Genomic DNA, 26508 nt, shown 5'->3' with positions numbered 1-26508 from the left:
TTCTCACAGACTTTCCTGCCCGGGCTGGCTTTGAACCGAGATCCTCAGATCTCAGCCTCCTGAGTAGCTAGGATTACAGGCATGAGCCACCGGCGCCAGGCGCCCTGAACTTCTTTTGCTCAAAGCTAGCACTCTACCACTTGAGCCACGGCGCCACTTCCGGCTTTTTCTGTGTATGTGGCGCTGGGGAATCGAACCAAGGGCTTCCTGCATGCAAGGCAAGCACTCTACCACGGAGCCACAGTCTCAGACTGTACCGCAAATTTTTAAGCCAGTGGTGTGTCTACCCAAATCCTTGTAAATAATCAGTGGTGAGGGAGCAGGAGAGCAGTATCATGAAGGAGAAAAACACCATCAACTGAATACAGAGCCGAGCCGCGCCACGCAGGAGCCGGCTTTAAGGAACGCGTGCGATCACGTGACAGCCCCTCCCCTCCCGCTCGGCCCCAGCTCGCGGGGATGGGGGGGAAGGGGCGGGAGGGGGCATTCGTCACTTCCGCCCAGGCCGGAATCCAAGATGGCTGCGCTGTTGCTGAGGTGACTTTAGCGCCGGGCAGGGACGCCTTGCTTGTGACCCTTGGGGTTTCTGAACTGTCCGCTCTCGCCTTGTCATCTGCGGCTTAAGCTGTGCAGGGGCAAAGAAAGGACCCCTGGGTGTGGAGGGCCCTCGCTGTGGAGTCGGGAGACCCCCGGCCCTTCTCCCCACCCCCATCCCCAGCGGTTGCTATGAGACTGGGCCGGGCTGCGGGGCCCGAACTCCGGACGTTGGGAGTTGTGGCGCGGCGCTCTCCTTTCTTACTCCCCCTTCCCTTCTGCTGCTTCGCCCCCATTTCTTTTTCTTTTTCTTTTCTTTTGGCCCCACAGCCGAGACCCTGTAAATCATTCTTGGAGGTCAGCTGACCTTGGCTGCTGCAGCTCGGTATCCTCTTCGGAGGCCGGGCCCGGGTGGAGGGCTGTGCTGCGCCTTGGCACCGCTGCCCCCGGGGCGCACACTGGGGACTGTTCAGGTTCTAACTCTGCTTTTTTTCTTTTCGCTGTGCTAGGGTGGAACTCAAGGCCTTGTGCTAGACCTCGAGCCACACCCGATCCCTCCAACAGTTTGGTTCCTATTTTGCGAAGCTCTTTGTTCTAGAAAGTTACCTTCGTTAACGGTTGAGATTTCAGCGACTGTGACTGCCCAAGTTCCTAAGGGACTGTGGAAACCCTACCCAGCCCGTGACGAGCCGTAGCACCCGGATTAGCCTCGGCTGCCCCCAGCGGGTTCTTTTTTGAGTTTTATTTTTCTCCACCGGGGTCTTGGGTAATGGAGTAGATGTTCCAACTTTTGGTGTAAAAGATCAACTCACTGTCTAGAGTAGCACCCTATTTACAACTTTCTCTCTTGGTGGTGGTGGTGGCAATGGGGCTTTGAATTTAAGGACTTGGTGCTGTCCTTGAGCTCTTTTGTTCAAAGTTAGCGATCTACCACTTTTAGCCACAGCTCCACTTCTGGCTTTTTCAGTGATACTGGAGATAGTAGTGTTACAGACTTTCCTGCCCAGGCTGGCTTTGAACCGTGACCCTCAGATCTCAGCCTCCTGCTTAGCTAAGATTATAGGCGTGAGCCACCAGGACCCAGCTAGACAGTTTTATTCAGAACTGTCTAGCTCTCTTTCTGTAATTCACTGCCCTCTATTTCTAGGGACTAGTACCTTTAGATAATTTCTGGTACAAATCCCAGCATTGTTTCTTCCCCCCCCCCCCCGCCCCCCCCCGTCCCTTTTTCTCTCTCACTCTTCCTTCCCTCTCCCTCCCTTCCTTCCTCCCTCCTTCTCTCTCCTCTTTCCAGTACTGAAGGTTGAATTCATATTTGTTGATAATTGATTGATATTGATTGATAATAAGATAATTGACCTTTTAAAACGTCTTCAGTATTCAGGAAGCTTGTATTGTTTTTCTAATATTTACTTTTGTCTTTGTTTTTGCCAATCCTGGGCTTGAACTCCGCGGGAAACTGTCCCTGTTTCTTTGGTTTCCGACTTTTTCTGTTTATATGGTACTGAGGAATCAAACCCAAGGTTCATGCATGCTAGGCACTGAGCCACATTCCCAGCCTTATGTTTACTTTTATTTCAGTCATTTTATATATTATAGAAATTTCTTTTGGGGGCTGTTTAAGTAGTATCAAAGTTATCTTTTTTTTCTTCTAATCTTTTTTAGTAAGGTGCTGGTGGCTCACACCTGTAATCCTATCTACTCAGGAGGCTGAGCTCAGAGGATTGCAGTTCTAAGCTGGCCTAGGCTGGAAAGTCTGTGAGACTCATCTCCAAAAACTACTCAGAAAAAGCCAGAAGTGGTTTTATGGCTTGTGGTAGAGTGTTAGCCTTGAGCACAAGAGGCTCAGGGACAGAGTCTAGGCCCTGAGTTTCAAGCCCAGGTCCGGCAAAAAATAAAATAAAAATAATAATAAATAAAATTACTTTTTATGTGTGTGCCAATACTGGGGCTTGGACTCAAGGCCTGGAGCTGTCAGCATTTTTCCTTACAGCTAGCTGGCTCTCCACACCTCCATTCTGATATTTTTGCTGGTTAATTGGGAGATGGACTATCTTATCTGCCATAGCTTTGAGTTGGGATCTTCAGATCTAAGATGATAGGCCTGAACCACTGAAAAATCTTTGTGTTTTCCTTTGTGTTGTACTAGAGTTTGAACTCCAGGCTTTGTGCTTCATCTAGTACTTAGCCATATCCCAACTCCCCAGTACAGGTTTGTACTAACTCTATTTTTGGAAACTTATTTGTTATGGAAAGTTTGCTTCATTGCTGTTGAGATTTCAATTTCTGATTTCCTCAAATACCTTCTCATTTCTCTCCATTTCAGTCATGTAATATAAAAATAGACTTTGTTTAGTTTTTCTTGACAGAATGATTCTCTTGGAGTTGTGATCAGAGTTATCTTAATTCTTCATTTTCTCTTGCCCTTTTTTGTATCTTTTCCAAAGACAGGCCAAGGCAAGTATTTCTAGAGAGGCTTCCTGTATTTCAGATGATTTGATCAGTTTGAATGCTTTTGAATTATTTGACATTTCACATATATTTCAGTACATGTTTCAGAATCAATGTTTAAAAGCTGGGATTTTTTTTCTTTTTTGATCAGTTGTAGAGCTTGAACTCGGGGCCTGAGTGCTGTCCCTGGGCTCTTTTTGCTCAGTGCTAGCACTCTACCACTTGGAGCAACAGTGCCACTTCTGGTTATCTGGTGGTTATTTGGAGATAAGCATCTTATAGGGACTTTTCTGCCCTGGCTGGCTTTGAACTGCAGTCCTCAGATCTCAGCCTCCTGAGTAACTAGGATTACAGGTGTGAACTACTGATGCTTGGCTCAGCTGAGCATCATTATACAGTTGATCATTTTCACCCTCAGGTTTTCATTCTTGGATTTAACCAATCTCAGATTGAAAATACTTGAAAAACAAATTGCAGAAAGTTGCAAAACTTGATTTTGTTACTTAGTATTACATCATGTGCACATGCAGTAAAGTAATGATTAAAGTATATGAGAGAATTGCATTGAATATATGAGAAACCTCAAGCATTTTATACAAACAATTTAATTATTCTTAGATCTTAGTTCTGCTGGGTATCCTGGAACCAGTCCCTGGCCACCATACTTAATATGTGTATCCAGACAATATCATTTGGGGTTGTGTAACACTGACCATTCTAGGACTTAATGTCCCGAGCCCTCAGTCCAATATTTATCACAAAAACAACAACAAAAGCAAAGAACAAGAAAACTAACCACAAAAGTCATACTTAGTACTTTTTTTTGGTTTGTTTTTTCTCTTCTATATGTCAGACATTTTTATTGTTGCTATAGATGCAAAGTATTCAATCCTATCCTCAGGAAGCTCAGTCTAGTAGGGGTGATAAATAGGTGAGTTATTAGCATAATCTATAAAGATAGGAACAAATACTATGGGACTATGACTGATGAACCATGTAAGGCTAAAGAAGTAGTGATTTTTTTTCCCCAGTCGTGGGGTTTGAACTCTGGGCCTGCATGCTCAAGGTGAGCACTCTACCACTTGAGTCACAGCACTACTTCTGGTTTTCTGGTGGTCAATTGGAGATAAGAGTCTCATGGGCTGGCTTTGAACCACGATCTTCATATCTCAGCCTCCTGAGTAGGTAGGATTACAAGTGTGACCCACCAGCATCCGACTTAAGAAGTGGTGATTTTTAAGCCACACTTAGGCGTACATGGAGAGGCTGAGGCAGGGAGAATCTTGAATTTGAGGCCAGTCTAGGCTATAAGAGCTTGTCTCAAAAACAGACAGAAAATGGTAATTTTGCCATCTAGGAATTAGATTTTGAAGGATGAGTTTTATAGGTTGTGAGAGGTTCCAATAAGATTATAAGCAGATGCATGTAGTCATAAGAGGACTCCTTCTATTTGGACATAATATAAAAATCAAAGTGGGAGAAGTAAGGAAATTAAGGGAGTTTGTGAGAAAGAGGTCTGGAAACTTGGGTTGGGTTTTGTTTGCTTACTTTGGATCTTATATTCTAAATAACAAGAGCCGTTAAGTCTTTTAGGCAGAATGATAAAAATAAGCTCTATTTTAAGTTCACACTGGTGATATTGAAAGTTAGGGAAGAAACTACTATTAGGGAGGTCAAAGGTTACTGTTTCAGTTTTAAAAATAGGATAAAGCCAGGCACTGGTGGCTAATGCCTGTAATCCTATCTATTCAGGAAGCTGAGCTCTAAAGATTGCAATTTGAATCCAGTCAGGACAGGAAAATCCATGAGACTCTTCACTCCACTGAACTACAAAAAAAAAAAAAAAATAGAAGTGGCACTGTGGTTCAAGTGATAGAGTGCTAGCCTTGAGAACAAAAGCTCAGGGGCAGTGCCTAGCTGACTTTGAGCTGAGATCTTCAGATCCAAGCCACTGGATCTGGCCCAGAGTTCAAGCCCCAGGACCAGAAAAAAAAAAAAAAAAAAAAGAGAGAGAGAGAGAATATGGACCAAAGAAATGGACTAGATCGAAATTTTCTAGATAGTATGGTAGGATTGGATGGTTTCATACATGTATATGAGAGGTAAGAGTAAAGGAGAAATCAGGTGTGACTTAGGTTGTTGCTTGGGAGTTAGTTGGATGGTAATGATCTTTTAGGTCATAGAGGGGTTACAGTGATATAAATCAGGTAATGAGTACATTTCTTTTTGGACAATGTCGTCTCTTTTCTTCTCTCTTCCATTTTTTTCCTCCCATTCCCACCCACAAGTTGTATAGCTCATTTTCAAAATAGTCCCAGAGCTTTGTATATAAATGATTGTTCTCATCATTCAAGGTTATATATTTTATTGTTGTTTTTACCCAGACATTTATGAAGTTTGGATATAGTATCAGATCAACCTTAGAGGTTATGTAAGAGAAATACATTATATATGTGTAAAATATTTACATTAGGGGCTGGGAAGTTGGCTCAGTGGTAGAGCGCTTGCCTTGCATGCCTGAGGCCCTGGGTTCGATTCCTCAGCACCACATAAGCAAAAAGAAAAAAGCCGGAAGTGGTGCTGTGGCTCAAGTGGTAGGGCACTAGCCTTGAGCTGAAGAGCTGAGGGACAGTGCTCAGGCCCAGAGTTCAGGCCCCACATCTGGACCAAAAAAAAAAAAAAAATTACATTATACACACACACCAGTTTTTTTTAATGCCAGTACCAGGGCTTGAACTCAAGGCCTTATGTTCTCCCTCAGCTTTTTCATTTAAGGCTGCCACTAACACTTGAGCTACCCCTTTACTTTCAGCTTTTTATCTACTAATTGGGGCTAAGAGTCTCTTGAATGTGTCTGCCCAGGCTTGCTTTTAACCAGAACTCAGCCTTCTGAGTAGTTAGTAGGCATCAGCCACCAGTACCCGGACTTTTTTTTTTTTTTTTTTTGGTCATAGTCTCAATATATAACCCATATTGGTCCTAACTTATACTCCTCCTGCCTCAGCCTCCAAAGTGGTGAGATTATAGTTACAGGCTTATTTGTTGTATCTTGTTTTGTCCTAAAAATGGTAATTTGATCACATAGATTTGGCTTCAAATAACTTTTTGGGGTTTTTTTTCCAGAAGTAATCTAATTTTCAGCAGATTACTTTTTTTTTTTTAATCACCATTGATAGTTTTAAAAATGTGATGTGAATTCTAGAGACCTTGGGAATGGGAGAGGAGAAAGAAGCAATGAGAATATGGGTGAGGAAATGAATTTTTCAAAGTATACTGTGTGCATGTATGGAAGTATCACAAAGAAACCCCTCATACTACAAAATCTGTTAGCTAAAAAAATACCTTGGGAACACTAATGGAACAGTATTTTATAGATGTGGTATATTGCAGTTTATAAAGAATGTTTTTCTGCACATTTCCTTTTTCTTCCATCGTGAGGTTGAACTCACTGCCTGGGCTCTGTCCCTGAGCTCTTTTACCCAAGGCTACCGTTCTACCACTTAGAGCCATTGCACCACTTCTGGTTTTCTGATGGTTAATTGGAGATAAGGGTCTTGGACTTTCCTGCCTGAGCTGGCTTTGAACTACAATCCTCAGATCTCAGCTTCCTGAGTAGCTAGGATTACAGGTGTAAGCCACCAGTGCTTGGCTCCACATTTCCTTTTTTTTAATGTTTTAAACTTTAAGATAAGTTACCCTATTTATCCCAGACTGGCCTTGAGCTCACTATATCATCTAAGACTGACCTTCAGTTTACTATCCTCTTGCCTCATCCTGAGCACTGAGATAATAGTGTACCACCTGCCCAGCTCATTTCCTATACAGTTCATTTCTTGTATGTTTTTTAAAATGCAGTTCTTAGTTGACACTAAGCAAAAGGAATGTACATATCACCCGATGTAGAAGAAATAACTGTATTTTCAAAGCTTTAGACCATGATAAAAACAATTTGCCCCATGAAGGTTAGAATGTGTTTGTGACTTTAACTAAGTATCACTATGAAGTTTGTGAAATTTATGTATCACTTAATCACAATAAAAAATTGCAAAAAATAAATAAAATGCAGTTCTTCCAATTATTAATAAGGTAGATTGATCAGTCTGGTGAAAATGGTAAAGCAGAAGTTCAGTGAATCCTTCGTGTTAGAACTCATATAGATCTAAAACTCTAATCTAGCATTTTTACATATTATTGTTGCTGCCTTAGTCTGTAGAAGTGGTTCAAAGATGTTAAATGATTACATTTTTGAGGAGACACGTTTCATGCACAGGGAAAGAGACAGCACTAGAATTATAGATTTCTACTTTGTAAAAGTAAAACAAACTACTGTTTTCTAGCTATAACATTTTAAGTTCTATCATTGTGTAGAAAGTGAGTCTTTCTGTTCTTGTTCCTGGTTGCACATGAAAGGCAAGTATCGATAATTACTTTTGTCATGTTTAAAATGAGGTTATGGAGTTTGGTATAACTCATTTCTATAAGGGCCTTGTGAAAGCTTACATTGGTATTTGGGGAACAATAGCACTAGACAGGACACGCCATAGATTCCAACCCACATCTGCAAACTCTTACTGGGTAGCAGAGTAACAAGGCCTAGCCTCGTGTAAGGAATGTGCGCCCTGCAACTTCAGAGACAATTCAGTTGATTTAAAGAGATTTGTTCCCACTTCTTTCTGAGAGCATTGAGTATACAATGGGTGTATTCACGTCTTGCCTCCAAAGCTGGGGAGAGGGAAGAATTGAAGAAGAAAGTGTTATTGGATTTTTCTCTTCAAATAGTGGTCCCTTCCAATATATTGCTGTATAGCATAAGGCTCTTGAAATATTTGCGGTTCTAATATCAGTGGTATGAAATCTTTATATCCTTATAATGCCTTGCACATAATGGATACAGAAAAAAACTTTTCTAGAAGCCGGACACCAGTTGCTCACGCCTGTAATCCTAGCTACTGAGGAGGCTAAGATCTGAGGATCACGGTTCAAAGGCAGCCCAGGCAGGAAAGTCTGTGAGACTGTAATCTCTAGTTAACCACCAGAAAACCAGAAGTGGCACTGTGGCTCAAATGAGCTGAAGAGCTCAGGGACAGCACCCAGACCCAGAGATCAAACCCCATGACCGACCCCCCCCAAAAAAAAAAAAAAAACTTTTTCAGAATCAATTTTTAATTTTTGCTCCCAGAATTCCAAGTGATCAATTACTTAAGTGCTTTTGAAAATTTTGATTTTGTGTGATTAAAAGGTAGACTGGGTTGTATATTTTTTCATAATACTATTTCAACTTGGTATTGGTTACATTCTCCATAAATAAAATGCTTGGCCACACTTTAGTTTTTACTTGAAAAGTAGTTCTGGCCATCATATATACATTTCTGCAAGTTTTACTTAGAAAATTTAATGTCTGTTTAAATACATTTTCACGAGAGTGGCTTTTTAACTTGAAGTTTATATAGGTTTTCTAGAATTTGATGGTAGTTCCTGAAATAATGTGGTTAAGATTAGGATAATCCCTCTTCAAATCCCGTAGTCTTTTGGGGGGGCTGCGAGAGGGGAGAGCGTTAGCAGGTTTGAACTCCAGGCTTTAATTGGCTACGCTTGCTCAGCTAGCACTCTACCAGTTGAACTATGCCTTCATCCTGGCTTTATGCTGTGCCACTGGGGATGACAAGAGATTGCCACTGTATTTAGTCATTGTGCCTCCCCCATAGCTAGGACAATAAGCAAGCATCACCATGAGTCTAGCCATTGAGTGAAATGGAATGTCCTGAACTTGCTTGGACTGACCTCAAAGCTCAATCCTTAGATTTCGTCCTCCCAAGTAGCTAGGAGTATAGGCTTGAGTGACTGTACCTGACTTGTTTCTTTGTGTTCAATTGATACATTATTTTATAATTGTAGATAATACTTTTATTTTCAAATTACATTGTAGGTAATACTTTTCAAATTACGTCAAAGTGTAAGTTTTCAGCCAGAAAATAGGACACATACTGTTATTTTCATCATCTTACTTTATTTTCTATTTTATGTGTTTAGGTGCTGTTTGAATTCTGCTCCATATATGCTAAGTTTGTGTTTACCACTGAGTTACAGTCCTAGACCTCCTCTTCTTTTTATATAATACTCTACTCTAAGGCTAATGCAGTATAAAAATAGAAAAGTTGATATACTAATGTTGATCTCTAAATGTGTATTGATTCTAGATTCTCTTATGTTGCAGACATACAGGCCGTCATTGCCTCCGAGCCTACATTAATCCTCAGCTCTGTTTCAGAAAGTAAGTTTCTAAATCTATTAATAATAATATTATCACTTTTCCCCCTCAGAGAAAAGCAGTAGATTGTTGGTAGAGATTTGAAGAATAATTAAGAAAGCATGCAGTAATTGACACTTGGCTGAAAAGTTAATAATTGTAGAAACTGTGTTTCTGATTTTGTGTGTGTGAGAGAGAGAGAGAGAGACAGAGAGACAGAGAGAGAAGGGAGAAGGAGAGAGAGAGAGAGTGTGTGTCCTGGGGCTTGAACTCAGGACATGGGCACTGTCCTTGTGCTTCTTTTGCTTAAGACTAGCACTCTACCACTTGTGGTGCTGAGGATTTGAACCCAGGGCTTCATGCATGCTAGACAAATGCTCTTCCACTAAGCCACATTCCCAGCCCTGTGTTTCTGTTTTTTAATTTTTTCCTTCCTTCATTTTGTTTCTTTCTTTTCTTTCTTTTTTTTTTTTTTTTTTTTCCAGCTTAAATGGTTCTCCTAACTGAGATGCTGGAGTACTGGGATTACAGATATATGCCACTATGTTTAGCACAGTTAGCCTTTTGCCTTTTACCCAGATACATCAGTTGTTAACATTTTCTTATATTTTCTTTTATAACACAGTACAGTTATATAGGAATAATTAGCAAATTTAGGAAGTTTAACATTTTCAAACACTTGATATACAGTTGATTTTTAGATTTTTTATTTAAAAAAATGCTTTATAGAAATACAATCTTCTGGGGCTGGGAAGGTGGCTCAGTGGTATAGCACTTGCCTTGCATGCCTGAGGCCTTGGGTTCGATTCCTCAGGACCACATAAGCAAAAAGAAAAAAAGCTGGAAGTGGCGCTGTGGCTCAAGTGGTAGAATGCTAGCCTTGAGCTGAAGAGCTGAGGGACAGCACCCAGGCCCAGAGATCAGGCCTCATGACCGGACCCCCCCCCCAAAAAAAAAAAAAAAAAAAAGAAATACAGTCTTCTTTTTCTCATTCAGGGAACGAATTCGATGCACACATATACTTAGCTGTCATATTTCTGTAGTATCTTTTAACCTAGATATGAGTCTTAGCCTTTCTTTGTTTTTTTTTTTTTTTTACTGTTCTGGCTTTGCTTGGTCTCTCCTCTGGCACTGTCATTTGAGCCACACCTCCAGCCCTTCCTTTTTTTAAAAAAAAATTCCAGTTCTAAGGCTTGAACTCAGGGTCCAGATGCTGTCCCTGATCTCTTTTGATCAAGGCTAGGACTCTACCACTTGAGCCACAGGGCCACTTCCGGCTTTTTTTCTTTTTGCTTATGTGGTGCTGAGGAATCGAACCCAGGGCCTCATGCATGCAAGGCAAGCGCTCTACCACTGAGCCACCTTCTCAGCCCATGAGTACATTTCTTATCAAGCATTGTAGCCTCCTCCTTTGTTTCCCCTTCCCATCCCTTCCAAGCCTCCCCCCACCCCTCCCACATTTTGTTTATTTTAATATTTGTTTTTTGTTCTTCTGTCCTGGAGGTCAAACCTAGGGCCTTTGTATGCCAGATAAGTATTGTACACCACATTCCTTGGCTGAGGTTATTAATTGAATCAGACTTGTCAGAAAAATAAATTAATTGGACAAACATGTTTTTCTCCCAAGTCAGTCTAGTCATCTTACCTTTTTGTATATTTTATTCTGAGATGGGCTCCAGTGGCTCACTCCTGTTATCCTAGCTATTCAGGAGGCTGAGATCTGAGGATCATGGTTCGAAGCCAGTTTAGGCAGGAAAGTCTATGAGACTCTTATCTCTAATAAACTACTCAGAAAAATTCAGAAGTGACTGTGTAGCTCCAGTGATAGAGCATAGCCTTGAGTACAAAGAGGCTCAGGGATGGTACCTAGGCACTGAGTTCAAGCCCCAAAACTGGCCAAAAAAAAAACCAACCCTAATTAACTAACTAAATAAATATTTTGTTATGTAAAGTAGTAAGCCAGGTTTACTTTTAATACTTCTTAAACATTCTGATTTTGTTTTAGTGCTATTCCTATGGGAACAACAGCCAAAGAAGAAATGGAACGGTTCTGGAATAAGAACACAACTTTAAATCGTCCTCTGTCTCCCCATATCACTATCTACAGGTAAGAATTCTGGAGCCAAGAATGCGGAGGGAGTAGGTGAAAGTTCTGCAAGTTGTTCTTTGTCGCCCTGTTATTTTCTTCAGATAGAGGGAAATAATTTACTTCACTGGTATATAACATTAGATGATAGGGTAGAGAGAGATAACAAAAGTCTTTTTTTTTTTTTAATTTTATTTTATTTTATTTGAGAACATACTGTACAGAGGGGTTACAATTACATTGGCAGGATAATGCATACATTTCTTACCAAGTATTGCAGCCTCCTCCTTTGAAGAAAAGTCTTATATTTGGCTCCTTATATAAAAGTGACTAAATTCTAATCTTACTAGATCTTTAAAAAAATGCTATCATTTAGGAAATTTTGGTAAGTCAAATGTAATTCCTGTTAACTAAAGAAAAAAACTTTTGGAGCAATTTCAAATTTGTATAACCCTTAAAGGAAAAATGTAGAGTTTGGCTGGGAAGTTGGCTCAGTGGTAGAGCGCTTGCCTTGCATGCCTGAGGCCCTGGGTTCGATTCCTCAGCACCACATAAGCAAAAAGAAAAAAAAAAGCCGGAAGTGGCGCTGTGGCTCAAGTGGTAGAGCGCTAGCCTTGAGCTGAAGAGCTGAGGGACAGCGCCCAGGCCCAGAGTTCAGGCCCCACAACCGGACCCCCCCCCCCAAAAAAAACTGTAGAGTTTCCCTTTACCTTTATGCTAGCTCCCAATTTGTTAATATGTCTGAATTATTTAAGAAAAAGAAGCAATGGGGCTGGGAAAGTGTCTCAGTGGTAAAGCGTTTGCCCTGCATGCATGAGTACCACATAAGCAAAAAGAAAAAAGCCAGAAGTGGCACTGTGACTCAAGTGGTAGAGCGCTAGCCTTGAGCTGAAAAGCTGAGGGACAGCTGAACAGCTGAGGGATAGCGCCCAGGCCCAGAGTTCAGGCCCCACGACCAGACCCAAAAGAAAAAGAAGTAATGCCTCATTACTCCTGTGTGGGTTTTTTTTTTTTTTGGTCTACATTAGTTGTGCCAGGGGAGTTTCATTGTGATATTTCCGTACTTGGAAATAATATATCTGAATTGAACCACCTCATTTATTATCATTTTCCTTTATCCCTCCTTCTTAAAACAATTTCAACCATTTTTATACTTGCAAATAAACTATTTCTACCATATTTATCCTCATTCACTTTCTCCCTCCTTGTCATAGCCTTCCCCAACAGATTCTGTTTGAGTTCATGACTTTCAGTTTTTACTATATATTAATTGTATGAAGGAATTTTACCATGATATTTCAAATGTACAAATATTTTAATCAAAATAACTCTTTCTTTTGCTTTCTCTTTCCTTTTACCTCTCAGCTCCTTATTGACTGGCACTGTTTAGATAGCGCTTTTTTTTTTTTTTTGCCGGTTGTGGGGCTTTAACTCAGGCGCTGTCCCCAAGCTCTTCAGCTCAAGGCTAGTGTTCTACCACTTTGAGCCACAGCTCCACTTCTAGTGTTTTGTGTGGTTAATTGGAGATAAGAGTCTCACAGGGACTTTTCTGCCCAGGCTGGCTTCAAACTGTGATCCTCAGAGATCCTCCTGAGTAGCTAGGATTATAGGTGTGAGTCACTAGTGCCCAGCTTTTAGATACTTTTTGAGTAGTTGTACAGAGTGGATACAATTCCATAAATCAAGTTATGAGTACAGGTCTTCTTGGTCAGTGTTACCCCTTTCTTTGTTCTCCCATTTTCTCCTCCATTTAGATGCATACAAAATTATCAGTATAGGCAGAGAGTCTTGGGACACCAACAAGAAGCATTTGAGGGGTTGGGAAGGTGGCTCAGTGGTAGAGTGCTTGCCTTGCATGCATGAGGCCCCGTGTTCAATTCCTCAGTACCACATAAGCAGAAAAGGCCAGAAGTGGCACTGTGGCTCAAGTGGTAGAGCGCTAGCCTTGAGTTGAAGAGCTGAGGGACAACAATCAGGCCCAGAATTCAGGCCCCATGACCAACAAAAAAAAAAATTTAAAAAGAAGCATTTGAGAAGCATTATGTCTTTCTTGCCATATATGGTCTACCCATTAGCTGGGCATTCCCTTCCCCTGCACCAGTTCCATAGTTAGAATCATGTTTCTGTGTGTATATTAGGTGTATATATGTGTCTGTGTATGTAAGTGTATATGTGTGTGTGTGTATGTATATAGATACATATATACTATGTATGTGTTCACAAATACATACGTCTTTTAGGTCTAGCTTTTACAAATGGGGAAAAAATAGTTATTTGCTTTTCTAAGCCTGACTTACCTTGTTCAAAATAGTGTTCTTTAATTCCATTCATTTTCCTGCAAATGACATGTTTTCATTCTTCTTTATGGATGTGTAATATTCCATGGTATGTATTGCTATATTTTCTTTATCCCTTTACCTGTTATTTGGCACCTCAGCTTATTGCCATAGTTTGGCTGTGGTGAGCAGCACTGCAGTAAATATGGGTATGCAGGTATATTTCTTTTCTTTTTTCTTTTTTTTTTTGGTAGGTGGTAGGGCTTGAACTCTGGGCCTGGGTGCTGTCCCTCAGCTCTTCAGATCAAGGCTAAGCCTCTACAACTTGAGCCACAGCACCACCTCTGGTTTTCTGGTGGTTTATTAGAGATAAGAGTCTCATGGACTTCTCCTGCCCCGGCTAACTTTGAACGACAGTCCTCAGATCTCAGCCTCCTGAGTAGCTAGGATTATAGGCATGAGCCACCAGCACCTGGCCCTGCAGGTATATTTCTTGTGTTTTGATTTATACTCCTTTGGATACATGTCTAGTAGTGCTATATCAAGGACATAAGATAGGTATACTTTTAGGTTTGTTTTTTTTTTAAACAAACAAACATGTTGTCAGGTACTGATGGCTTATTCCCTGTAAGGTACTCAAGAAGTTGAAATCTGAGGATCATGGTTCAAAGCCAGTCTGGGCAGGAAAGTCCATGAGACTTTTATTACCAGTTAACCACCAAAAAAAATAAGCTGAAAGTAGAGCTGTAGTTCAAGTGGTGGAGCAATAGACTTGAACAAAAACTCCCAAGGATGGCTCTCAGGCCCTAAGTTAAAAACCCAGGATGACTACACATACACACAGAAAGGAACCTTCTTACTAATTCTATTGCAGTTGTGATAGTTTTTGTTCCCACCAACAATGCATGAGGGTTCCTTTTTCTCCACATCAACTTCAGCATTTGTTGTTGTTGTTATTGTACACTTTTTGGTTTTTGGGTTTTTTGTTTTTTTGTTTTTTTTTTTTTTGGTTGGTCGTGGGGCTTGAACTCTCAGCCTGGGCAGTCCTTCAGCTCTTCAGCTCAAGGCTAGCGCTTGTACCACTTGAGCCACAACGCCACTTCCGGTTTTCTGGTGGTTTATTGGAGATAAGAGTCTCACAGACTTTCCTGCCTGGGCTGGCTTTGAATGGAGATCCTCAGATCTCAGCCTCCTGAGTAGCTGGGATTACAGGCACCCAGCTGTTGTTGGTGTTTTTAATGATTGCCATTTTGACTGGAGTGAGATGGAATGTTACTATAGTTTTGTTTTGTGTTTGGTTGTTTTGATTTGATTTGATTTTTTGTTTTTTTGGTTGGTTGTGGAGCTTGAACTCAGCTTGGGCACTGTCCCTGAGCTCTTTAGCTCAAGGTGAGTTCTCTACTGCTTGAGCCACAGTGCCTCTTCTGGATTTTTCTGCTTATGTGGTGCTGAGGAATCGAACCCAGGGCCTTAGGCATGCAAGGCTACCTTCCCAGCCCATGCTTTGTATTTTCGTAAAGCTGAGGGTGTTGAATGTATTTTCATGGGTCTATTAGCCATTTGTATTTCTTTTTCTGAGAATTGTCTTTCCATTTTTTTTGGTCATGAAACTTGAATTCAGGGCCTGAATGTTGTCCCTGAGCTCTTTTGTTCAAGGCTAGCACTGTACCACTTTGTGCCATAGCTCTACGCCTGGTATTTTTTTGGTTAACTGGAGATAATAGTCTCATGGACATTGTTGCCCATGCTGGTTTCTAATGGTGAGCCTCAGATCTCATTCTCCTGTGTATCTAGGATTACAGGCATGAGCCATCAGTGCCCAAGTTTGCTTATTGATTTATTAATTGGCTTATTCTCTTGCTGTCTAATTTTTTGAGATCATCTATCTATCTTATCTATCCTATCCACAAATGTTTTTATAAATTTATTTCTCCCAACATACTTTATGTATGTAGCCATATTAATATATCACTTGTTCTCACAAGGAATTACTAGCTTACTTTGTGGGTATCTTCTAAGAAAGTCCCTGAAGATTGCTTTTTGTTTGTTTGGTTGGTTTTTCAAAGCTAACCCAGCAAATCATCTTGACTTCTTCTACCTTCTTTACTTGGTTTCCTGCCAGAGAGGCTGCCATTTTTTAACCACCTCCACAAATACCACAATCCTTCGGGTTTTTTCCAACCCAAATTCCAGGAATAATTCTGATTGCAGAAGTTGGACATTGTACTAAAAATGAGGCTGCTAATAAGAGATCTCAATTCTTAGTACTTCATGGTGAAACTTTTTAAAAGAGGTAAATGATTTAGGGAGGATTATATTTGACAGAGAACTTCCAAAATTATTCAGTCTATATTTAAAGCCCGGGACTTTTCCCCCCACAATCATACAAAATTGGGCAGTAGATTCATAGTAGAGGTAAGTAGAGACAGTAGAGGCAAGTCTCTTACTACCTTTTTTTTTGGCCCGGGGGGGGGGGGGTCTGGTTGTGGGCCCTGAACTCTGGGCCTGGGCGCTGTCCCTCAGCTCTTCAGCTCAAGGCTAGCGCTCTACCATTTGAGCCACTTCTGGCTTTTTTTCTTTTTGCTTATGTGGTGCTAAGGAATCGAACCCAGGGCCTTATGCATGTAAGACAAATGCTCTACCACTGAACCACTTTACCAGCCCTACTACCTTATTTTTTATTCCAGTTATGGCACTCCAGACCCACTTTTGAGAAAACAAAAGGAACAGCAGGAAACAGGGCTTTTTCCAGCATGATATGTTAGGGACGTATTTGATTAGGTAAAGTCATATTTTCTCTTAAAGAGGCATAGAAAGTAAGTGCTTAATGAAGTTGAGCATTACTGGGTATACTTTTTTCTTTCCTTTCCTTCTTTGTGTGTGTGTATGTGTAAGACCTAGGTGCTGTATACTTTTTTTCTTTCCTTCTTTCCTTCCTTCTTTCCTTCTGTGTGTGTGTGCGTGTGTGTGTGTGTGTGTGTGTGTGTGTGTGTGTGTGTAAGACCTAGGTGCTGTATATTTTTTTCTTTCCTTCTTTCCTTCTTTCCTTCCTTCTTTCCTTGTGTGTGTGTGTGTGTGTGTGTGTGTAAGACCTAGGTGCTGTATACTTTTTTCTTTCCTTCTTTCCTTCTTTCCTTCCTTCTTTCCGTGTGTGTGTGTGTGTGTGTGTGTGTGTGTGTGTGTGTGTGTGTGTGTGTGTAAGACCTAGGTGCTGTATACTTTTTTCTTTCCTTCTGTGTGTGTGTGTGTGTGTGTGTGTGTGTGTGTGTGTGTGTGTGTGTGTCTGTGTGTGTGTGTGTGTGTGTGTGTGTGTGTGTGTGTGTGTAAGATCTAGGTGCTGTTCCTGAGCTTCTTTTGGTCAATCATAAGGCTTGAACTCAGGTTTGGAGCTGTCCCTGAGCTTTTCTGCTCAAGGCTAGCTCTTTACCACTTTGAGCCACAGCTCTACTTTGTAATTTCCTGTAGTTAATTGGAGATCAGAGTCTCACAGACTTTCCAGCTTGGACTGGCTTTGAACTGTGATCCTTAGATCTCAGCCTCCTGAGTAGCTAGGATTACAGGCATGAGCCACCAGTGTTCAGTGTCCCTGAGCTTTTATGCTCAAGGTTAGCACTCTACCACTTCAGCCACAGCTTCATCTTTGTTTTTTTCGTGATTAATTGGAGATAAGAGCCTCATGGACTTTCCTGCCCAGGTTGTCTTTGAACCAACATCTTCAGAACTCAGCTTCCTAAGTAGCTACGATTACAGAAGTGAGCCACCAGTGCCGGGCTTTGTTGGTTATAGTTTTTAGCCATCTGCGTCACTTTCTCAGTGTTAGATTACTTGGTGAAACTAATATATTTGATATCCCTAGCATTTCTTCAATTAATATTTTATTTTTAAAAAGCAAAAAGCAAATAAAGTTAATATAATTCATCTCAGTAGATTTTTTTTTCATGGTTCCTAATATGCTTGGGACTCCTTAGGAACTGGAAATGCAAAGATAATAAGTTAGATACTTTGTTTCAAGAGGATTGTAGTATTTCCTGATAAAATTTTTTTTGCTTTTAAAAGGATATCACACAAGTTCCTAGTAATTTTGTATCAGTGAATCAGTGAATTAAAACCAGTTTTGTTTTTTTTGTTTTTGTCAGTCGAGGGACTTGAACTCTGGGCCTGGGTGCTATCCCCCAGCTCTTCAGCTCAAGGCTAGTGCTCTACCATTTGAGCCACAGCACCACTTCTGGTTTTCTGAGTGGTTTATTGGAGATAACAGCCTCATAGATTTCCCTGCCTGGGCTGGCTTTGAACCATGGTCCTCAGATCTCAGCCTCCTGAGTAGCTAGGATTATAGGCATAAGCCTGATTTTTTTTTTTTTTGCCAGTCCTGGGACTTGAACTCAGAGCCTGGACTCTGTCTCTGAGCTTCTTTTGCTTAAGGCTAGCACTCTACCACAATGCCACTTCCAACTGTTTCGGTTTATGTGGTACTGCGAAATTGAACTCAGGACTTCATGCATGCTAGGCAAGCACTCTACCACTAAGCCACATTCTCAGCCCACTTTTGATTTTTTTATGCTAGCCTCTTTACTACGCTAATGTTTGAACATGGAATGAAAAACTGTGGATAGAGCTGGGTGCCAATGCCTTGTACCTGTAATCCTAGTTCCTCAGGAAGCTGAGATCTGAGGATTGATGTTCAAAGCCAGCCTTAGCAGAAAATTCCATGAAACTTCTTTTTTTTTGGGGGGGGGGGGGGTCCGGTTGTGGGTCCTGAACTCTGGGCCTGGGCGCTGTCCCTCAGCTCTTCAGCTCAAGGCTAGCGCTCTACCACTTGAGCCACAGAGCCACTTCCGGCTTTTTTCTTTTGTGCTTATGTGGTGCTGAGGAATCGAACCCAGGGCCTCATGCATGCAAGAGCATGAAACTTCTTATCTCCACTAAACTACTCAGAAAAAGCCAGAAGTGGTACCATGGCTCAAGTGGCAGAGCACAAAGAGGCTCAGGGATGGTGTTCAGGCCCTGAGTTCAAGCCCCAGGATGCAAGGGAAAAAACAACAAAAACTGTGGATTGTTTGTCTCACATGAGCCTATCTACATAAACCCTGGGAAGGTGGCTCAGTGATAGAGTGCTTGCCTTACATACATGAGGCCCTGGGTTTGATTCCTCAACACCACATAAGCAGAAAAGGCTGGAAGTGGTGTTGTGGCTCGAGTGGTAGAGCACTAGTCTTGAGCTGCAGAGCTGAAGGACAGAGCCTAAGCTGAGTTCAGGTTCCATGACCTGCCAAAAAAAAAAAAAAAAAGCGACTTAAATTCTTAGCTGATAAGAAATGGCAAGATTCTGGAAGATCATATAGTATTAGAAATTTGTCCTGGTCAGTTTTGGAAATTAAAATATCCCTAACTCTGTACTAGACTAGCCAGGCTATGTTTTAACAAAACACTTTTTAAAATTTGAGTGATGCAGGTTTAAGAGCTGATGAGTCAGGGCTGGGAATGTGGCTCAGTGGTAGAGTGCTTGCCTTGCATGCCTGAGGCCCTGGGTTCAATTCCTCACCATCACATAATCAGAAAAAGCCGGAAGTGGTGCTATGGCTCAAGTGGTAGAGTGCTAGCCTTGAGCGGAAGCACTGAGGGACAGTGCCCAGGCCCAGAGTTCAGGCCCCACGACTGACCAAAAAAAAAAAAAGCTGAGTAGCCATTGAATTTAAATTATTTGGGCCAGCATCCCTAAATGAATTTAGAATGTTAAGTGTTTGTTCTCCTACAATTTTCTCACCTCTTCAGGTTTTAATCTTTTAAATCAATATTCTATCATTTTCAGTCTGATAAAAATTTCTGACAGCCGGGTGCTGGTGGCTCACGCCTGTAATCCTAGCTACTCAGGAGGCCGAGATCTGAGGATCGCGGTTCAAAGCCATCCTGGGCAGGAGAGACCGTGAGACAACTATCTCCAATAAACCACCAGAAAATGGGAAGTGGCGCTGTAGCTCAAGAGGTAGAGTGCTCGCCTTGAGCTGAAGAGCTGAGGGACAGCGCCCAGGCCCAGAGTTCAAGCCCCATGACCGACCAAAAAAAAAAAAAAAAATTTCTGACAAAATATTTGAATAATCTGTTTCAGTTAGCTTCAGTTAGTTGGAGATTGGCTTTCTCTGCAAACAGTTTTAAAAATCCCCCCTTTTTTGCTAAAAATTAAGTCATTTTTACTTTTACATAAAAAAAAAACTAAATGACATACTAAAGGGCTGGGATGTAGTTCAGGGGTAGAAAGCAGCCCTGTGTTCCATCCTCAGTATAAAAAAAAAAATAAGTGCTGGGGGCTGGGAAGTTGGCTCAGTGGTAGAGTGCTTGCCTTGCATGCCTGAGGCCCTGGGTTCGATTCCTCAGCACCACATAAGCAAAAAGAAAAAACCCGGAAGTGGCGCTGTGACTCAAGTGGTAGAGCGCTAGCCTTGAGCTGAAGAGCTGTGGGACAGTGCCCAGGCCCGGAGTTCAGGCCCCACGACCAGACCCCCCCCCCCCCAAAAAAAAAAGAAGAAAAAAAAAAAAAGTGCTGGTGACTAACACCTGTAATCCTAGCCACTCAGTAGACTGAGATCTGAGGGTCACAGTTCAAAACTAGCCCTGGCAGGATAGTCTGTGAGACTCTTATCTCCAATTAATTTAAAAAAAAAAAAAAAAAAAGACCTGAAAATAGAGCTGTAGCTTAACTTGTAGAATGCTAGCCTTGAGCATAAAAAAGTCAGGGAAAGTACCTAGGACCTGAGTTCTAGCCCCAGGACAAAAACACACACTTAAAAAAAAAAAAAAAAAGATAGGATACATTACAAGTTTTATTTTTTAACATTTAAAAATTTTTTTGCGGGGGGGGGGGGGGGGAGTGGCCTTGGTCGTGGAACCTGAACTCTGGGCCTGGGCACTGTCCCTCAGCTCTTCAGCTCAAGGCTAGCGCTCTACCACTTGAGCCACAGTGCCACTTCTGGCTTTTTTCTTTTTGCTTATGTGGTGCTGAGGAATCAAATCCAGGGCCTCAGGCATGCAAGGCAAACACTCTACCACTGAGCCACCTTCCCAGCCTAACATTTAAATTTTTAACAGGATTTAGAACATTCTAGAATACAGCACAGAAAAACAATTATGTGGTGACTATATATTAAGGGAATAAATTATCTTTTTCAAATATAAAAGGAAGTCTTTCTATAATGTTAACCATAAGAACTACTGTCCTTTATAGACTACAATATTGTCAGTTTCATGCACTTTTACTTTATTGAATTAAGTTATTTTTGTAAAGTATATTAAATAGATAGGTTTCATTAGGTAGCTGATGAAGAGAACACCAGGCCCTATTCAGGCAGGAAAAGAAGTTTATTTACCAAACTGCTGCCCCCACCTTGCATGGTGGAGAGGCTTGGCTGAAAATGGAAGGGCCACCCACCCCTCAGCCAGGACTTATCTATGCTAAGGACAAGAAGAGGTGTGGCCACACTAGATCTGGATGTGACCTCAGGGTCTGGGACCTTCCTAAGGTAAGGAGACCTGTGACCAGAGGTGGCCTAGGATGTGACCTAGCAAGAGGGAAAGGTGACTGCTTCCAGGTCTGCCAGTTACCCAGGTAACAGATACTGGACGGAAACTTAGCCAAGAGGGAGGGAGGTGTCCCTGTGCAGACCTTACAATTTTGTGCCAGTCCTGGGCTTGAACTCAGGGTTTGAGTGCTGTTCATAAGCTATTTTTTTTTTTTTTTGATTGTGGTGCTTGAACTCTGGGCCTGGGTGTTGTCCCTTAGCTCGTTAGCTCAAGGCAAGTGCTCTACCACTTGAGCCACATTGCCACTTCCATTTTTTATCTGGTGGTTTATTGGAGATGAGTTTCACGGATTTTCCTGTCCGGGCTGGCTTTGAACTGCGATCCTCAGATCTCAGCCTTCTCAGTAGCTAGAATTGCAGGCATGAGCAAGTGGCGCTGGCTCCTAAGCTTCTACCACTTGAGCCACAGCTCCACTTCCAGATTTTTTTTGTATGAATGATTAGAGAAAACAGTCTCATGGGTATTTCTGCCCAAGCTGGCTTTAAACCATGATCCTCAGATCTCAGCATCCTGAGTAACTAGGATTACAGGTGTGAGCTACTGGTTCCAGGCCACTTTTGCTTCTTTTTGGGTCCGGTTGTGGGGTCTGAACTCTGGGCCTGGACACTGGCCCTCAGCTCTTCAGCTGAAGGCTAGCGCTCTACCACTTGAGCCACAGCGCCACTTCCGGATTTTTTCTTTTCCACTTTTGCTTTATAAAGAGCTCCCACAGTAAGAAATTTCTGAAGGTTTTCCCAAATTCATAAAGCTGCATTTTCTGACATGCTTACAAGGCTGCAAAATATGGCACATCTGACTCCCTTTAATACAATCAGGGGGTTTCAGAATGATCTCCAAGTGTTTTCTGAGGTCAAAATGGTCAAATTCATAACCATTCCTGTAACAGTATCAAGTCTTCTTAATTGTGTCCATAGCCATTTGGATTATTACATTTCCTGAATGGTTTCAAGTTCTCTTCATCACTCAGAGATTTGCTATGTAGATAGTGGTTTGCATTGAAGGAGACAAGACAGGATACTTGTGCCTGGGAGCTGCTGCCAAAGGCCTGCCATGCTCTGCCATGTTCATGTCTTCCAGCTGGCACCTGGGGACCATAGCACCTTCTTCCTTTGCCCACCATGGCCAGAAGCCGACTTTTGGTTGTTTTGACATTTTTGCAAGGTCTTAGCTCATTCTGGGTTTTAGTATCCTGATTCTGAGTTACCAAATTATGTCATTATTTTCTAATTGTCTTTGGTTATATGAGTTTTACCTATTACCTTTTATATTTATCCCATTAAATGTGTCAGAGTGGTTTCTAGCTAGTTGTTTGTCCTTTTTTTCTTTGAACATTATTCTTTTTTTACTAACACTACTTTCATGTAGGTAGGATTTTTGAGTACCTTTTAACCTTGTTTCTTTTTTTTTTTTTTTTTTTTTTTTGTCGGTCGCGGGGCTTGAACTCTGGGCCTGGACACTGTCCCAGCTCAAGGCGAGCGCTCTACCACTTTGAGCTACAGTGCCACTTCCGGTTTTCTGGTGGTTTATTGGAGATAGGAGTCTCACAGTCTCTCCTGCCCGGGCTGGCTTTGAACAGTGATCCTCAGATCTCAGCCTCCTGAGTAGCTAGGATTACAGGCATGAGCCACCAGCGCCCAGCTAACCTTGTTCCTTTTTAAAGTGTGGAGTACAATTATGTTTAATATTCCTGTGTAAACTGATTTTCCAAATAAATGGCAACCATCCCCAAAAATTCTTACTCTATTTTACCAACTAATTCTCTTGAGCATGAGAACTGAGACTAGATTAACAATATATTGGTTGACCTCCTATGAAAATGCTTTGGAAAATTGGTGGTTTGTAATCTTAAAAAGGGATTTGATGACAAAGTATGTAAGACCACCATGGGTAAGGAAATGTATACTAAATCCAGCAATGTAATGTATTTAGTGTAGATATTTTAGGACACAACAGTTGGGCATGACTATAATTCTAGGACCTGGGAGGCTTAGGCAGAGGATCCTGAGTTGAGATCAGCTTGAGTGCTACATAATGAGTTCAAGCCAACCTAGGCTACATAGTTGAGATCTGTCTTTTTTTTTTTTTGGGGGGGGGGGGGAAGGGCCGGTTGTGGGGCTTGAACTCTGGGCCTGGGTGCTGTCCCTCAGCTCTTCAGCTCAAGGCTAGCACTCTACCACTTGAGCCACAGCGCCACTTCTGGCTTTTTTCTTTTTGCCTATGTGGTGCTGAGGAATTGAATCCAGGACCTCATGCATGCAAGGCAAGCGATCTACCACTGAGCCACCTTCCCAGCCCCCTGAGATACTGTTTTATACAGCTTATGGTTACACCTATAATCTTAGCCACTCAGGAGGCTAAGGTCTAAAGGTTTGGGGCCAGCCTGGGCAGAAAAGTTTGCTAGACTCCATCTCCAAAATAATTAGCTAGAAAAAAGCAAGACTGGTACATGGCTCAAGTGGGAGAATGCCAGCCTGCCAAGTGTGAGGCCTCTGTTCAAGCCCTAGTAGCACCGAGAATGAAAGAAACTAAAAAGACTTGTGTGTTCTATGAAATCATGGATAAATAAAATTTGTGTTTTGGCTTGCCTTTATGACTGTAGAACAAAAGAACCCAAATGGTCATATTCTTGTAATAAGTGTTCCGTGTTCCCTGTCTCTCTCTCTGGTCCTCCCCACTCCACAAAATATTCAGCTAAGATCTAGAGATTACTTTGTAATTTTACCAACTTTAATTGGTGTCATGGTGAACCATGTTGTTTGTCCTTTTGAAGGGACTTCTGAGTTATGATTATTCCCTCTTCTAGGCTCTAACATTTACAGTCTTGTAAAAAGGGAGAGACATTTCTCCTTAAATAAATTAGTTTTCTTCTCCTCCACCCCCTGCACCAGGGGATTAAACCCAAAGCCTAACACATACTAGACAAACATTTTGTAACTGAGCTATGCTCCTGGTCCAATTATTTATTTTCAAATTAGAAAAGGGAAATAAAGGAATGTGAAAGTATTTTTGTTTTTTAAAAACAGGACATTGGTGGGGTACCAGTGTCTTATGCCTGTAATCCTAGCTACTCAGGAGGCTGAGATCCGAGAGAATGATGGTTCAAAGCCAGCTCGGGTAGGAAAGTTCATGAGACTCCTATCCAATTAAGCACCAAAAACAAAACAAAATAAAACAAAAAAACAACTGGAAGCAGAGCTGTGGCTCAAGTGGTAAAATGCTAGCCTTGAAGAAAAAAAGCTCAGGGACAGTGTCCAGGCGCTGAGTTCAAGCCCCAGAACCAAAACAAACAAAAAACCCACAAAAAACTATTCAAAATTATATTTCCTTTGTGAAGATGGACCTTTCTCTATAGATAAATCTTTTTTGTTCTTTCTTTTTTTTCTTGTAGTACTAGAGGTTGAACCCATGTTCTCACACTTGTCAGGCAATCTACCATTTGAGCCAGGACCCCAGTCCTTTTTGTTTCCATTATTTTAGGGACAGGTTCTTTAATTTTTGCCCAGGACAGCCTAGACAATGCTTGTCCATTTATATTTCCCACTTAACTAGGATGACAGGTGTGTGCCACTGTGCCTAACTATAATTGAGGTACATTCTTGATCATTTTTTGCCTAACCTCATAACCATCCTGATCTCCACCTTTCCAGTATTTAGTATTATAGGGGTGAGCCACTGTGCCCAGCCCATCTTTTCCTGTGTAAAATTGACTTTGTATTTTCTTTGTAGGTGGTCTCTTCCCATGGTGATGTCTGTTTTCCACCGTGGCACTGGTATAGCCATGAGTGGAGGTATGTATGTATATTTTTAAATATACACATATATGTTTGTATGTATACTTTTTTGAAGAACAACTGTTTCTGTGGCTTGTCACTGACTCCTTTACTACTCAGCAACTCAGAATGATGGGTCCTTATCATGAATTCCCATTATGCTCAGATTCTTTGTTAGCAGATATTTTCCTCATTTAATAGAAGTTACTGATACTATATTTATGAAAATTAAAGAGAACAAAGATTGAAATAAAATAGCGATGTTAGATGATGAGTATATCCTTTTCAGGTAGAAAGGTTTACTTCATGGAATACAATACAGGTAGATAATCAGGTTTCTGAAATGTGATATGTATCTCCTCATAGTATGGGTATATTTCACAAGAGGCTGATATATCTGAGGATCATGGTCTGAAGCCAGCTGAGACAGTTAACCACCAAAAAGCTGGAAGTGGAGCTGTGGTTCAAATGGTAGAGCACCAGCCTTGAGCAAAAAAGCTCAGAGACAGCACCTAAGCCACAGCACTAGCACACAGAAAAAGGGGATAGTATATGAAATGAAGTCAGTTTCAGCAGCTGCAATCTTCCTTTTAGCCTTATTCCCATCCTTCATGCACAGCAAGAAAAAAAAAATCTTTTGAAAATAAGTGGAATCAGCTGGACACAGTGGCTCACACCTCTAAATCCTCAGGAGGCTGAGATCTAAGGATTGCCATTAGAAGTCAGCCCAGCCAGGAAACTTCCCATGAGACTTTTCCAATTAACCACTCAACAAAACAAACAAACAAAAGGAAGTAGCTGTAGTTCAGAGTAGTAGAGCACTAGCCTTGAACAAAAGCTTTGGGACAGCACCCAGACCCTAAATTCAAGCCCTACCTCTGACCAAAAAAAGTGATCATCTTACTCTCTTACTTAACAATCTTCCAGTGACTTCATTTATCATTTTACTTAGATTGAAATTCAGATCTCATTCAGGTATAGTAATATATGGCTATAATCCCAGAATTTAGAAAGCTAAAACAGGAAGATCAAGAGTTCAAGGTCTGGGACTGGGAAGGTGACTCAGAGGTAGAGGTAGACTGCTTGCTTTGCATGCATGAGGCCCTGAGTTTGATTCCTCAGCATCACATATGCAGAAAAAGCCGGAGTGGTGCTACGGCTCAAGTTGTAGAGCCGTAGCCTTGAGCTGAAGCGCTGAGGGGTAGCGCCCAGGCTCAGAGTTCAAGCTCCAGGACTAACAGGGAAAAAAAAAAAGAGTTCAAGGTCCATCTGAGCTACATAGTTAGGCCTTGTTTCAAAAACTATTTTTCAAGCCGGGCGCTGGTGGCTCACGCCTGTAATCCTAGCTACTCAGGAGGCTGAGATCTGAGGATTGTGGTTCAAAGCCAGCCCGGGCAGGAGAGACCATGAGACTCCTATCTCAATAAACCACCAGAAAACCGGAAGTGGCGCTGTAGCTCAAGTGATAGAGTGCTCCCCTTGAGCTGAAGAGCTAAGGGACAGCGCCCAGGCCCAGAGTTCAAGCCCCACAACCGACCCAAAAATATATATATATTTTCAAGTGGTAGA

At 41.6% G+C, this 26508-nt stretch overlaps 1 protein-coding gene across 1 annotated transcript in view; it reads left to right on the top strand.

The window, feature by feature from the left end:
• The first annotated feature begins 474 nt into the window (after window positions 1–474).
• Sdhc (succinate dehydrogenase complex subunit C) overlaps window positions 475–26508 on the top strand; it is a 36999-nt gene continuing 10965 nt past the window's right edge. Inside the window, exons 1-4 of the mRNA XM_070000214.1 lie at window positions 475–537; window positions 9200–9256; window positions 11238–11339; window positions 24896–24957. Coding sequence (XP_069856315.1) covers window positions 518–537; window positions 9200–9256; window positions 11238–11339; window positions 24896–24957 — 241 coding nt within the window. The 5' untranslated portion in view covers window positions 475–517. The remainder of the gene's footprint in view (window positions 538–9199; window positions 9257–11237; window positions 11340–24895; window positions 24958–26508) is intronic.

The sequence above is a fragment of the Dipodomys merriami genome, unplaced genomic scaffold (genome assembly GCF_024711535.1).
Source record: "Dipodomys merriami isolate MVZ:Mamm:240054 unplaced genomic scaffold, mDipMer1.0.p SCAF_56, whole genome shotgun sequence".
NCBI classification, from domain to species: Eukaryota; Metazoa; Chordata; class Mammalia; order Rodentia; family Heteromyidae; genus Dipodomys; species Dipodomys merriami.
This window is presented reverse-complemented; position numbering and strand designations above follow the sequence as displayed.